Source organism: Rhipicephalus microplus, chromosome 3 (assembly GCF_043290135.1).
Source record: "Rhipicephalus microplus isolate Deutch F79 chromosome 3, USDA_Rmic, whole genome shotgun sequence".
NCBI lineage: Eukaryota > Metazoa > Arthropoda > Arachnida > Ixodida > Ixodidae > Rhipicephalus > Rhipicephalus microplus.
The window spans coordinates 18,877,894-18,892,060 of NC_134702.1; the positions used below are offsets into that span (position 1 = coordinate 18,877,894).

At 44.9% G+C, this 14,167-nt stretch overlaps 1 protein-coding gene across 4 annotated transcripts; it reads right to left on the reverse strand.

Annotated features, from left to right (window-relative positions):
- Positions 1 to 413: 413 nt before the first annotated feature.
- LOC119181103 (E3 ubiquitin-protein ligase RNF185) lies at positions 414 to 12,884 on the reverse strand. Of its 4 annotated transcripts, none has more exons than XM_037432294.2 (6): positions 12,662 to 12,884; positions 7,309 to 7,470; positions 4,143 to 4,271; positions 2,273 to 2,330; positions 1,918 to 2,035; positions 414 to 1,758 (listed from the first exon to the last, which is right to left on the reverse strand). In XM_037432294.2, exons 1-6 carry the CDS (start codon positions 12,733 to 12,735, stop codon positions 1,664 to 1,666), a joined length of 636 nt encoding a protein of 211 aa, XP_037288191.2. In that variant the 5' UTR covers positions 12,736 to 12,884; the 3' UTR covers positions 414 to 1,663. The 4 variants fall into 4 exon arrangements, with proteins under 4 accessions (XP_037288191.2, XP_037288183.2, XP_037288198.2 ...); XM_037432286.2 differs by having other exon boundaries at positions 414 to 1,761; XM_037432301.2 differs by lacking the exon at positions 12,662 to 12,884 and adding an exon at positions 12,191 to 12,502 and having other exon boundaries at positions 414 to 1,761.
- Between the last annotated feature and the right edge of the window lie 1,283 nt (positions 12,885 to 14,167).

A 14,167-nucleotide genomic window follows, 5' to 3' on the forward strand; every position in this document is an offset into this window, starting at 1 on the left:
CTCTGAGCACGATTGCAGCCTCTCAGATTGGCCAATATTAAGTTCAGAAAGGGATAATCTCCTTCCATAGTAGAGCTAGAGGTCCCAGTTTGGATCGCAGCTTTACTTCACCCATCTTAAGAGGCTTTCACATCGTCACCTCAACAGCTGATGCTTTATATGGCTCAATGCATTGCACCATTTTAGGCACAAGTATCGCACAGGTGAGGTCACTCTGTTGGACAGGAAGAGATTTCTGCAAAAAAGGAGTGATCTTGCTACTATTTACCTTGCAGTGACAGTAGTGCAATCTGGTACGTATCACATTGCTTGTCTATGTATTCCAAAACGTACCACCGTGTGCTGTAAATCCAGAATTATTACGGATACGATCTGCTGCACCAGTTGCACGGTATAAGAGAAAAGAAAAACAGTGTGGTCTTTGTTTCTTTATTTCCCAAAGAACGAAAAAATATGTAAAACTCGAACCATTCAATATCTAACAATGTCTAATCCTGGAAACCAATGACTGACAAGGCCCATGGCTGCAAGGACTTAAAATTTTTTTTTCTGCTGTAAATATACTCCATCTCGCCAAGTACCTCACAACAGGGCCATTTATTTACATACAGTTGACAAGTACGACTGGAAAGACGAGAGACAAAAAAAACTGCACTGTAAAAGCAGTGCAGCAAGAACTTCCACTCCGTGTATACACATTTATTACAAAATATTAATCCCAATGCAACTGTCTCGATGTGTCGCAGTGTCTGGTAACGACACACAGTGGCCAGAACTGTGGCTATTGTAGAATGGCACAAAAGCCTGAAAGACCTAGGCCTCTGCCACAAGTGGGAAGGAATGTCGGCAGCAGGTGCAAAAATGTCCCAGAAAAAAAACAGAACAAGAAATGAAATAAAACTATGAGCAGTCTCTTATCATCCAGAACTTGAATAAAATAAAGAAGAGTAAACAATGCAGTCTAGCCAGCTGCTACTTGTCATTAGGGCAAGTCTAAAGAAGGAAGAACAGAAACACACACATTGAAATCACATCAGGCACACATTACACACCATCTCTTGATCGTTAAAGCTGCTATTCCGTATTTTCAAAAGCGGTCACTCTGCACTAAGAAAACAAAGTTTGACACAAATCGAGAGCGCCTCAGTCGCAATTACACCAGTACTGCGCCCGCCCCTTCGTTACACCCCAGACACAACAACAATTGTATTTCTGGTTTGTGCGCGTGCAGTCTTCGCGAGGGGCTCGTTTGCCAACAGACATTTAGGGAAGAGAGTGACAGTCACGACCACGTTTGTTGCCCAAAAAGCGGCGCGCTCGTGCCCGCCGGCTCGCTTTCCGACAACGGCGACGTAACGTCCTGTCTTCCGATGCCCAGAGCACCACTCCCGTCTAGCAGGTAGCCCCGTCGCAAGCACTTTTTAACGGCAACATGACATACAAAAGGGGAACGGAGGAAAAGGTGGCGGGGGAAAAAAGAAAATCCCTGAAGGAGAGAGGGAGAAGGCCTTCGTTGAAACAGATGCGATAATTTTCCGATCGCCACAGACTCCGAGGAGACCAGTCCAGTGAGAGAAACAGTACGGATGCATCGTTTCCCCTACCACCAAGACTCTTTTGGCTGGGAACGGCGCAGCTGACGTTTCGTGGTGGCGTAAACCAATCACGCGATGATCAGCCACACAAGGAAAATGCAGGCCACCCAGAGGAACACCTGGGACACGATCTGGTCTTGGCGGTGCTCTTGGCTGCCCATGGCTGCTGGGATGCCACAAAAATAACTTGAAATGAGAATCGCTGATCTGCACTTTCATGGCACAGAGTTAGAAAGCCTCGGTGACGGAATAGTGACGAAATACTAATAGATTACAATGTTATGAAGCAAACGGAAGCAAGACCGAGCACGACTATACTTACTCGGTGGAGGACGGCCGTCGCCAAAGTTGAAGGTGGAAGCAAACAGGCCGAAGGGAAAGGCACCGATTCCAAATGACATGTGAAAGCCAGTGTCTCCAAAGCCAAAGGAGGTGAAAGGCTGCAAAGAAAACAATGCCATCAGTACATTGTTCAACATGCAAGGACCTACCTACAGGTGCATTCCTTCAAATTTGTTCTCTCACAGTAATATTCAGGTACATCAATAGTCGGATTAAGTGCACTATAATGCTTTCGCAAAGATTGTCACAATGCAAGAGTGTAGTTTGACCAACGGTGATGTCAAGAGAACACCTTTAACTACAGGAACACTCTCAGAAGCTGCCATAGTTCTTACCCCTGGGTGACTTTCTGGTTCAGATCTCTGTCCCGGTGGTCGAGGTGGCAACTTCTCCCTGCGATTAGCAAGAGCAAGAAAGAAAAATTTTAACATGAGTGCTCAGCTAAAAACCCGAAAAGAAAAACACAAGCTGTAGACTTCTCTCAGCATTAAAAGAAGACAAAATGATTTCCGTGTTAAACTTTTCAGCGCCAGAATTGCAGCCATCGTGAAGAGACAGCTCCTCTAGCAAGCAGCAGGCCCAGCTTCACAATTGCCACCAACCCCCATCCACTACTACCCGAAAACCTTTCACGACTATCGGACTAACATCATCCTAAGGCCTCAAATTACCTGCTTTCATGGAATTTAAATACCCATATCTCAGCAGCACGATTTCCTTGGGACCCTTACGGTTATTCAAAGACGTTTAGAGCAGCAGTACTCTATCCCAAATGTATGCTCAAGATTATGTACAATGCATCCGGTAGGTACCCATGTCAAAGTGAGATGGTATCCATGCAGGTAACCTGGAATGACAGTAATGATGACGAAATCGGGCCAATAGGTGCAGAAGAAGGAATATCCGTTTGTCTTCCTAATAAGCTAGATTGCCTGCCAAGCTGAGTTCAATTGTCCCTTAAGTATCAACTACATCAGCTTTCATTCCTTACGTGAAGCTTGACCAAAAATGCGATGTCCGTCACTTTTGTTTCCGTTGCTCGTGCTGTGGTCCTCAGCACTTCTCTCAAGCTTCTTTGCTGAGCAGCGCATTTTGGACCCTTATGGCTGTGCAGTAAGGACTGGTACGAGAGTTCATAGCGTACACTGAAGTCAAAAGAAAAAAGTCTTAGACTGAGATCCTTCAAGAGAACGCAATATCGTGATCAGGCCCTATTCGCATTGTCTTCTTATTCCCTTGCCAGGCTTCGTTTCACAATTGATACCACAAGGGATGCCTCTGCTAACGCTGACTGTTCGAAATTATCCTAGAATGCCTACGGCAAGTGCAGTTGCTAAGTGCCCACTTTACCAAAATTCATAAGATTTTGCATCAGCAAAGTACCCACTATGCAATATAAAACAATACGCACAGCTGCACGCTTTTATGCTGTTGCCAACAATGATGGCTGACTTATGACAGCATGCTTTCTATTGAAAAACCACAAACTCATTACACAATTCGGATGGTGTGATGCATGGTAAATGTTACCCCTCTGACAAGACTCTTTCATAAACACTGGTAGAGTAAGACACTGTTTAAACACACAACTGTCACGCAGAAGTCCCGAGCTCGATTTGCACTCCCTCATTTTCGCACTCACAACCATTCACATTGACACTGGAATATCTGCAATGTGGTCTATTTTCTTACATTCTGCGATAGCGGTCTATCTTCTCATACGATATTTCTCACTTTAGTAAATTACTCCTCCTCAAAACCAAGAACGCCATGCTTGCTGTGGCAAGACCCTTGGTAAATGAGAGCAAGCGGTGCGATAAAATGCAGGTGACAATGTCACCTTAAAGTTGCCACACCAGCTGCAATGACGTGATAGACTTTGACGGCAGCTGCTTGGGCCTATGTAGTTCCTAATCAGTAAAAATGAATCGATGAAAATGAAGGCTTACCATACTAAGTTTCAGGGAATTTCGTCAAGTCACTGCCAGCAAAATACCAAAAACACACCTTGAAATCCGTGAGGTCATGCGTGGATATTTGAGCATCAATTTTAAAAATGAATGTTTGACTCATTTTTTTTTCAATTCACAAACCTACGATGGTGAAATTAACAACGTTGAAGTTCTCAGAGTACAGTTCATCAACCTGAAACCAACTCACTGTTCCACTTTAGCATCCCTTTAAAGCCATTGCACTGATACTCACCTGGGGTCCTGTTTGGAGCCACCCCTGCCGTAAAGGGGAATCACCTTGTCTCGGCTGATGCCTGCCTTGCAGACTGGACACACCTGGCGGTTGGGCCGTGTCTCCAGCCACTGATGCAGGCACGGCCAGCTGCGAATCAATAGGCAGAAATACGATTTTAAAGATACGAACCTTATGGAATGTCGAAACAGGCAAGAGCTTGCTTACAGGATGTCAAAGGCACATCGGATGGCACGGAGGTAGCAGCATGCGTGCGAATGATTCTGAGGTTGCCGAGAAAAGGCCGAAGGAATTTTCTGAGGCAACAAGTGCCTTTCGATCTTGCACGAGCTCACTGTGACAACGGCATTGTTTCACCTTGTGTAACATGGCCATAGGGATCAGAAGATGGTGCAAAAAGACCACCCCGCCAACAGGACACCATATGGACACCATATGGATTGTGCGAACACTGGATGTTCTCGGCATGACTTCGCGGTTTACCTAGCTGCTTGTGAAATGCTGCGACATCTTTTTTGCAACTGACTCGGAGGAGTCTTTTGGTGTTGAAAGCGATTAAAGGCTACAAATCCTGGGCCCTGCTTATTGTAGCATAGTTCACTGTTATGAAATCTTAATTTCTGGCACGAAAATTTTGCTGCATTCTTGAATTTCAGTGCCTTTCCGAGATTGCACCCCCCCTCCACTCTGCCAGCAATTTCAACTTTGTTTGGGGGGGGGGGGGGGGGCGAAAGGGTTCATGACCATCTTCTCTATTCAAGTCCCAATCTCATTTCATTCTTGAATTTCACCACAAAAAGAGTGTGTTGAGTAGCAAAAGTTGCAACACAACTGTCTTGACCACAATGCAGAACAGGAGTGCTTATGTGCCAATGTCTCACTGCAATGTTGCATAAGCCTCATGCTGTACTAAAAATGCATACAAGCCTCCAAGGCAGATAAAAACATAAAAAGTGGCCTGCAACAATGGCTCAGAGACTAACAGACTATCATGGTTGTGTGTTCAGCTTCCTGTTATGGCAGCTAGATTTCAATGAGGGCAAAAATTTTCTTGTCCTCCGGTTCCAGTTTACATTGGACAATCACAAGTGGTCACAGCATCTCTCACAGTACCAACATTGGTCTGGCAAGTCAATCAATAAATCAATCCGAATCGCTTAACCAGTGTTTAATAGTGTTGCTACCCTTTATGCACATCCATGTGCTACCTGTCACAATGAGGTCTTATTGTCTATGCAGATAGTGAAAGTGCTTAGTGACACTGCGCAGGGCATGGTACATTATCTTGTGTACTTAATCTCACCTATGCCAGTTTTGTGAAGTACAGCTTGCGTTTGCTGCTTGTAACTACATGCGCATATTATCTTATGCCTTAGGCTACATGTAAGAAGACTTTATCTGATTGGAGAATGATACTAATCTTCAAGGTCTATATGCACATATCTAATATATTATTTGTGCATTTTGTTTATCAAAGTGTCCGTACAATTACAGAACCGTGTTGGGCTTTTGTGAGCTGTCTAGAATGCCACAGATTGGAAAGCCTGATATCTCTATTAGTGAGTACTATATGACCCTTCATATCTTGCAGTACAAGATAACCTTGTTCACTCGTTCTGGCTGATTTCGTGCTTCGATTTTCCACTCATTTGCAAACGAATACAGAAAACTACAATTAAAAAAGAGCCTCCAGCTCAGTTTTTTTCTTGCAGAGACTATGTAATCAATGTAACCTGTATTTCCGCTACTTCTGAGGTGATGAGCAGCATTTACCTAATGCAATTCAGCAAGGCTCCTACTTCCCTGGATATCTAAAAATTTTTATGCATAAATGGCAACTCGAAAAAGAAGCAATGATTCTAATGCTTAGTTATCCGCAACTCTGCGGTGTGATTGCAGCGTAATGAAGCACTCTGTACTGCAGCTGTTCAGGCGAACCTGGTGAACCAAGTAGTCAGCGCCACGGAGACTGCACGTTCACTGCATCGTGGGAAAACTTTGCAGATGCTCTCTCCAATTACCTTTTTCAACAAGACGCGAGAATGCCCAATAAAAAGTACCTATAGGAAACTATCATCAGGCGAGAAACTAGAAGAGTACTTTATTCTAAGTCAATCACAACTCTTCGATTGAAACTTGTAGATAGTTTTCATAGGACGTGACATTGACATTGCATTCCATCTATGCCAACTTCCCAATACTACTGCAGGCACATGAAAATATTGCGATGGTCTTTCTCCTCCAAATGTATGGGCCATCACTGCCCGACACCAAATGTTGGTCGATGACGTTTGGCAAGGAATTGCTTAGTTAAACTTCACAAAAACATTCTCCTCTGCTGTGTTGCTGCTCAGAACACTCCCTCACGAAAATCGTGACATTGAACTAAACTACACACGTGCATTTGTGACAAGCACACCCAACAGCAAATGTTTACAGGATGTTGGCTCTACAACAACTGGAAACTCCTGCTCTATTAGGGTGCGACTCTTCTGCTTGATTGGATTGTTGGTGCATAATAGATTAAGAATAAGACAGTGCATGAGATGGGACAAGATGAAGACATAGAGGTCTTTTTGTGTGTCTATGTCTTCATCTAGCCTCGCCCTTAAGCACTGCTGTATTCTTCAGCTTCTAATACAGCTGGCGACTGCATAGGTTGTAATGCCAACTACAGCCTGGATCATTTATTTGGAGGATACGTTTCCATACAAAGTGACAATAACTTCCTTGAATATTTTGTAGCCCGCAAACTTTTACTGCAGAGTGCAGTGGCAGATTCAAAAGGGGGGCAGTAGGGGCGATCGCCCCTCCTTAAACTCTTTGTCAGCACCCCCGCCCACCTCACTTTATTGCATCTAGTCCACCTCCTATCACCAATTAGGACAAATTAGTGAAACCACTATGGGCACATATTAAAAGTATTTATGCTGCAAAGAGGTTTTTCTCCTAGTAGAAACAAAGTCATGACCACGCCCCCCTCTCCCGTGTAACTTCAGGCGACTGCCCCTTCCCTCCCGCCCCCCCCCCCCTTGTTGAGAGGACAGCGCCCGCCTGTAATGGCTGCATACACCTGAAAAGTTCGACATCTCCGAAGATTAACAAGATGACATTTCACACGTACAGGTTCATAGGAATTTGCCACTTTGTACAAACAGGCACTTACCAGAACAGGTGGCCGCAGAGACTGACTACGGCATCCTTGGCCGTGTCTAGGCAGATGTTGCACTCGAAGCTGCCATCCTGCTGGCCGCTCGTGCTGCCGCCTTCGTCGTTGCTCGAAGAGGCCGACGCCCCTTTCGGGTTCTCCGAAGTCACCACCATGCCCCTGCACAAATAGGTCACAAAGCTTGAATGACACAACAGCCAAGACTCAAGTAGCGCTCAGAGATAATCTAACCACAGGAAAAATGAGGTAGAACAAGCTGCACCTAACTACCAATACTGCCACATGCAAGGGAGTTTCAGTATACGCATACCAACTATCAGTGCTTGAGATACCAGCAGACAAATAAGCCAAGAAAAGCAAAGGGACATTACTTGTTTCTTTTCTTTAATTGCAGTGTAGCGATTTTGACATACAATGAAATGGATTAAAGTGGACAAAACATCACTCTTTCCCCTGTGGGATCTAAACCCAAAACCTTCGAATTATGCACCCAATGCTCTACCAATTAAGTCTCCGAAAGAAAAAAATATGCCCCTTGAGCGATTTTCCCCTTTTTTCGAACTATCAGAGATTGCGTGACATTTTCCCTTCTCTGTGCTCATCTGTAAGGCTCGCACATCTTCAACATGAACACATACCAACATTCTTTTTTTTTTCCGTCGTCTCATACAGATGTACCATAGTCTTAGTCAAAATACTGGACATCTTCCATCCATGATACAGAATAACATGTGAAGACAAAGAGGTAGTGGCAGTGAGGAAAATAAAGAAAGACTGACATTTCAACACCTCTGCAAGCTCCTGTACAACTGACAAGCATGACAGCTTCACAAATATGACTGATTTTACCAGTGGCTGTGCTATCTCCCATCCACTGTTGCCATAGACTAGAAATAGAAGCTGAGAAGCCACACAAAAGAAGCAAATATTGCTACTGATGCAGTCTGGGATAAGCCCAAGCTACCTCACGAGCCAGGCTTTTGTCCCTCGCCTGCAGAGTAAACAGGCGGCAAGGCTTCAGCACTACCATATTGCCAGATTGTGCTGCCACAGTGCTGATGCACATGCTGACAACTATATTTAGAGGAATTCCGGGGAGCGGATGCTGAACTTTAAAAGAAGTTCAGACAAAAAAACAAGCGCCTTTTTAACTAGTCGAATCGGAAAATAAGTGAATAGGCTATTCAACCCTCCTTACATTATCATGGCCAGATAACATTCTTGTTGCAAACTGAAGTGCCCTTGACAGAAACCCCAGTGCTTGGCTTGCATCCTCGCAGTGCAGCACATAGGCAACAGCATATTGTTACCCACTGAACAGGTCAATAGAAACCGGTTAATTGATTGACTGCCTGATTTGTGGCCATTAATGTTCAGAAACGAACAATGTAGGAGGTACCACAAGGGATAGATGCATGCTTACATTGGCTGCAGTTTCCCAGCCAGTAAGAGTGTGATGAGTTTAGCACAATGAATAGTCTACAATATGTAATTTTGGTTTCAAGTGGCCTTACAGCTTGGCACATTGATAGTTTTGAACATGTTTTGAAAAATCAACAAGATATTGAGCTGAATGAGTCCATGAAACAATTCTTTTCAGACCTAAAAAAACTGCCCAGATATACATATCCCACGAAATTTTGCTTGACAAGTGCATGCACTAAACTTAACACCATCACCGTTTAACTTACTTCTTAAAGAAAACTGCACGGCCGTTCCACAACGATAGGGTATGCAGGCATCAGCTAGTTAATAATTAAAAATACTAAATTATGGGCTTTAATGTTGTCATGACATGTTTCATTGGTAGCAATAGCTACCTTAGACAAATTTGACCCGGCCTTCTGCAGCCATACACGGCGGCCAACTTATTCTGAAACTAAGACAGAGAGGTAAAACTGAATATGAAAGACAGAAACCAATACGAAACCAATTAGCAGTTTTCAATTTATGCAGTGGCCTTTACCCGATTTTTCAGTAATAATACACTTCTCAGCATTATGCTAACCTCGTTGAACTTCAAAAATATTGTACATGTTAATTTTGTCTTAAGAAAATATGCAGATCCAGTGCACTTGTCTGAAGCAGCCCAGTTGTTTGCAATTAATGGCAACGAGTGTGACTCCATTTTATTTTAGTTACATGTAACCTGAGATCTACAGTGCTTACATTTGTTCTAGTATAAGTTTTGGATTTATATAGTAGGTCACAAGCAGTGTCTAAGTGGAAACACAGTCATGTATGATGCATGCTTACAGACACGGACAGGCAACAGATTTGCAGCAACACTGATGGGCAAGTTAGTAGCAATAACATTCTTTTATAGTGCAAAAAGACAGTGCAAGAAATTGAGACAGGAGAAGGCACTAGTTTGTAAAGTCAAGTTGAGAGTAGCAGCATCTCTGTGGTGGTGTTCTCATTGTGCACAAAGAAAAAAATTATTTTAGACCTCTTGTGTTACAGGAGCACACACCCTAACAAGAACACACCTTCCGCAAAACTATGGCTCAAGAATTTTTTTTTAATTGCTGAGCACGTTCGATTCACAAGTCTGTGTTCTTTTAAAACACAGCGGTGCATGTTCCCATTACACTCAGCAGTACAGCACATTACACTCAGCACAATCAAACTTACTTTGGTCGGCACAGTGCCTCCAGGTTTTTTACCTTCAACCAGCACAATGGAGTTAAATAAGAGCATGTGTATTGTGTAGAAAGATTTATGTATATAGAGGGGCACGTACTGGCACTGACTTGTGGGTAAACATACCATGGTTGCATAAGCAAGCTTGCATATGCATTCAGGGCACAGGTAATTTTTATTAATTAAACTCTATACAGCTCATGTCTTTCAGCATCTTGCGTGTGCCTAACAAATATGCTTCATAGATGATCCCATACCAGCAACAATGCAGTCTCTCTCGTCTAAAAGAGCTAACGTAATGAAAGCAATGTTAGTACACAATACAGACTCTCGCTGCATCTAGCAAACTTACATGTGGACGTGCGGCAGCTGCTTCCAGAATGCCATCGTTCTGTTGCTCACGTGACATACGCGAGTTACAACTTCCATATGTGGTTGGTGTTACGATTTGTGCTCGTGGGACACACCGACATAAGTTACTACATCCATACCTGGCTACTACCTTGGTCTGTTCAAGCTTCGCATGGGAGTAGGAGCCTCTGTCAGGCAATACGACCTTTAGCTCTTACTCCTCTTTCTGTATCGGAAAGAAATAAACTTCAATTCAATTCATAATTCTAGGGCCCACTCCCTGCCTTCTCTCTTGTTGTTTTTGTCCTTACAGCAGACTATCCGATACGTGGCTAGCACTTAGGTTTGCTTGACTTTTGACAGCCGACTATTTGCCTAACTAAAGGTCATAGTTGGCAGGATCAGCACATCCGAAAAAAAAAAAAAACACAGAGGTGCACTTGGTGGTCAGGGACTAATCCACAGCACAACCTCTGACACTCTAAGAACAAAAAAAAATGGGGGGAGGGGGGAGACGCCCCGCAGTTTGTGCAATTAATAACAAGGCGAAGATGACGGAGACAGGTACGCGGGGTATCGACATTTCAAGCAGGCCCCGGATTTCGACAGTCCCGAACCCACGTCGTCGGACGGCGCCGGCAAGGTCGAACTTCCCGTCTTTACGTGCACGCGCGCCGAGCCAGCAAACGTCCTCCACCAGGCAGTTGTTGGCTGCAGAGGCAACGTCTGCGCCGCCTGCACGTAGACGCGGTCGAACAGCTTTCCACCGTGGTAGCGCTTTGTTTTGTTGTTTCTCGCCAGCGGTGCCGCAGTCAAGCGCTTGTTGAACAAACCACGTATACGTGCTACATTCCTTCAGAGTGGGAATATAAAAAAGGTGGGAGGGGGGGTCGTCTAATCGAAGTTTACGAACGCGACATACAAGCATTCGTCGCCGAAGGTCGCGCGACTGGGCGGCGGTGCGCAAAACTGTCCAGAAGGACTTGATTCCGTTCAAGACTGATTTGGACGAGTTGGCACACGGGGGAAACGCAGCGCGAAAAGACGAAGCAAGGTGCACAGGTAGGGCACAGTACGGTGCACCGCGTTTCCTGGGTCTTGGCGTCTTTTTGCGCTGCGTTTCCCCTCCAGTTAAAACATGCATTCCCCGTTTAGCGTTTCGGTTAGCGAAGTGGGCCGCGTACCACTGCAGTAGATTCTAGGCATTGTAGTACCACACAACACTCGCACACCTATACATACGTGTTTGTCAGGCCAAGGAGTGGTGATAAGGGTCGGGGGCCGTAAACGGGACTAGCCACCCTAACGAGACCATTCGTCGTCGTCGTCCAGGTGCTTTTTTGTTTGTTTTTACTATTTTACTTTCCTCGGCCGCACGCACCGCAACGGAACGCACAGACACCTGAGGCGCGCCAAGCTATTTCTATATAACACTCACAGGAAGTAAAAGTCGGAAATGGGCACACGTGCTCACCATCCGGGAGTGAGAAAGATACAAGAGAGAAAAAAATAAAAGAGAGAAATGTAGGTTGTGTGCCGAAAAGAAACGGGGCGATCAGCGCGGGCCCCTGCAGCCCGCTCGTCAACTATGGTGGGAATCGAATCCGCTTGTACTACGGCGATCGAGTCAATCACGTAACGACCGTCGAGGCGACCCGTTCAAGGTCTCTCGTTTTTTTCGTTCTTTCACGGAGGGAATTATATCATATGACGCACGACAGCGATCGGGAGGGGGGTGAAGCGTCGCTGTGGGGGAGGTCGCAAAGAGCTCGTTTTCGTTTCTCGGCAGCTGCTGTCGCAAGAAAAAAAAAAAAAAACGTTCTTACCGTATATGCCTACACAATCAACATGCATACGCGAAGCCCGGGCACAAACTGCATCTTACCTCGAAGTTTCCCTCGCAGAGCACGGGCTTCTTTTCGGGTAGGGCGAATCGCTACTATACTTTCACTGCCAGCAAAACAAGCGTGCTTTCCAACCACAAGGAACGGCGTTGCTTCACAGCTCGGCGCGACGAGCCGGACAATTCCTCGTCGCCGACATGGCGCAGCGATTCCCTCGAGCTACGTGTCCTCTCACGAGCGACGAAATTCCGCGACCGTTTTCGGAGGCAAATTAAATTTACTGCACCTACCTATCCTCGTATTCTTCTGGTCAACAACAAAACTCTCCGTGTAAAGTCATGGCGTACTTCCGATGACGTAATATCCTTTGCGGCTAGCATGAAGAGATACATTCTTTTAATAAATGAGACTAAGCCAGCTTTATCTATTGAAAAAACAGTTAACCACGTTTAAACTTGGTAGTTTAAGGTTGTTTTTTATGGTTCTCAAGACGTGTCAAAAATGCCACGTACTCATCTGTGCTCTCGTTGACGTCATCGCTGGTTCCCGCCGCTACAGTCACGTGACATTCTGTAGCAGACGACATTTTTCTTGGAAGAAGACGGCACGATTCTAGAAAGCACGGTCTCTGTGCTTCATTTGAGACCAAACGAGTCGTTTAACTGCACTGTCAAGTAGCGCGAGCACCATGCCACCTCTTTTTTGCGAGCCCACCGATCAGCCTTGGGTCGGAGACGAAACTGAACGAACGAGTCGAGAGCGCCCAACACTCCTGCACTGCGACACTTGCCAAGTTTTTTTGCCGTGCCAGAGATCCATATCGCTGCATAGCCGACTCGCCGGGTGGTTCCTGTAAGAAATTGCGCTGACCCAGCGTTGACGTTGTCCTCAATGCGCATAACTCAAATATCAAATTATTGTCGCTTGGAGGTTAGCTCTGTCAGAAAACTGTCGCCACTAACAGTATTCTTGTCGCGCAAAACAGTGTTTATGGTTCTATAATACGGTTGGATATTGCAAAAGGTGCTCCAAAGGGAGCACAAAATAAAGTGATCACCGCTCAAGGCAACCCGCAAACGTGTGCCAAGTTTTGGCAATATACATAAACTCCCTGCTCCAGTTTAGCCTGCTACGGCCGTCGTTAGCGCAAGGTGAATAAAAACGAAAACTGGCGCCCGCTTTTCCTGTATTCTATTTTCTTGCGACGCCTGGTTAGGCATTTTTTCGTATCAGATATGCCGAGAAAGTGTGTCAAGTTATTGAATACTTCACGGATTCAAAGAAATGACCTCGAGCCTCCAGTTTCATGCATGTGTCTACCTACAAAAATTCTTTAAAAAAAAAAAGACGCCTTCTTTCATGCTTAGACAGGCCGAATTCAACTTCGGCCTGCCCGAATTCAACTTCGCTGGACTTGAATGTAGTTACTTCAATTGTTCGATGTTATTGCCAATAAAGACAATTGCATGTCATTCGAATCTGCTCACTAATTCAATTTTGAACCTACTAAACAGGACATGCAATGGCATACAGGTTTTTTTTTTTTTTTTTTGGTGAGGTGACGTATCTTTCACCTCAAAGCTGCTGTATAATTTCAGGCTGGCAAGCAGACAGTAGGCATAAATTTAAGGAAAGGCACGTGCCCAGTGTTCCACCCCATCTCTACTCCTATGCCAACACTTTACAACTGTTGACACCAAAAAAAGGCCTTATACACATATACCCTGATTAATAAACCTAGCAGGCCAAGCAAAATCTGCGAATAGATGATCTAGTATGCCAGTAGTGAACTACAGAATAGCCAAAACACACATAAGTGACACTCGAAGTACAAGGATGTTACTATAGATGGGTACAAGACATTGACAAGCGCATAAAACCAACTCAAGGTTTATAGGGAATCGCGACTTTTCTAAACAAACTGACAATTCCTCAAAGAATTTCGCAGATGGGGACACAGACAATAAAAAGCTAACGCCCCACCACGGTGGTCTAGTGGCTATGGTACTCGGCTGCTG

Bases quoted from the DNA above. Each gene is read 5' to 3' on its own strand.
- LOC119181103 (XM_037432286.2), bottom strand. From the start codon at position 12,735: ATGTCGTCTGCTACAGAATGTCACGTGACTGTAGCGGCGGGAACCAGC. The intron at 7,471-12,661 runs GTACGTGGCATT...CTATTTGTGCAG, and splicing joins GTCAACGAGAGCACAGATGA to GGGCATGGTGGTGACTTCGG. The intron at 2,331-4,142 runs GTGAGTATCAGT...TGCTAATCGCAG, and splicing joins GGCTCCAAACAGGACCCCAG to GGAGAAGTTGCCACCTCGAC.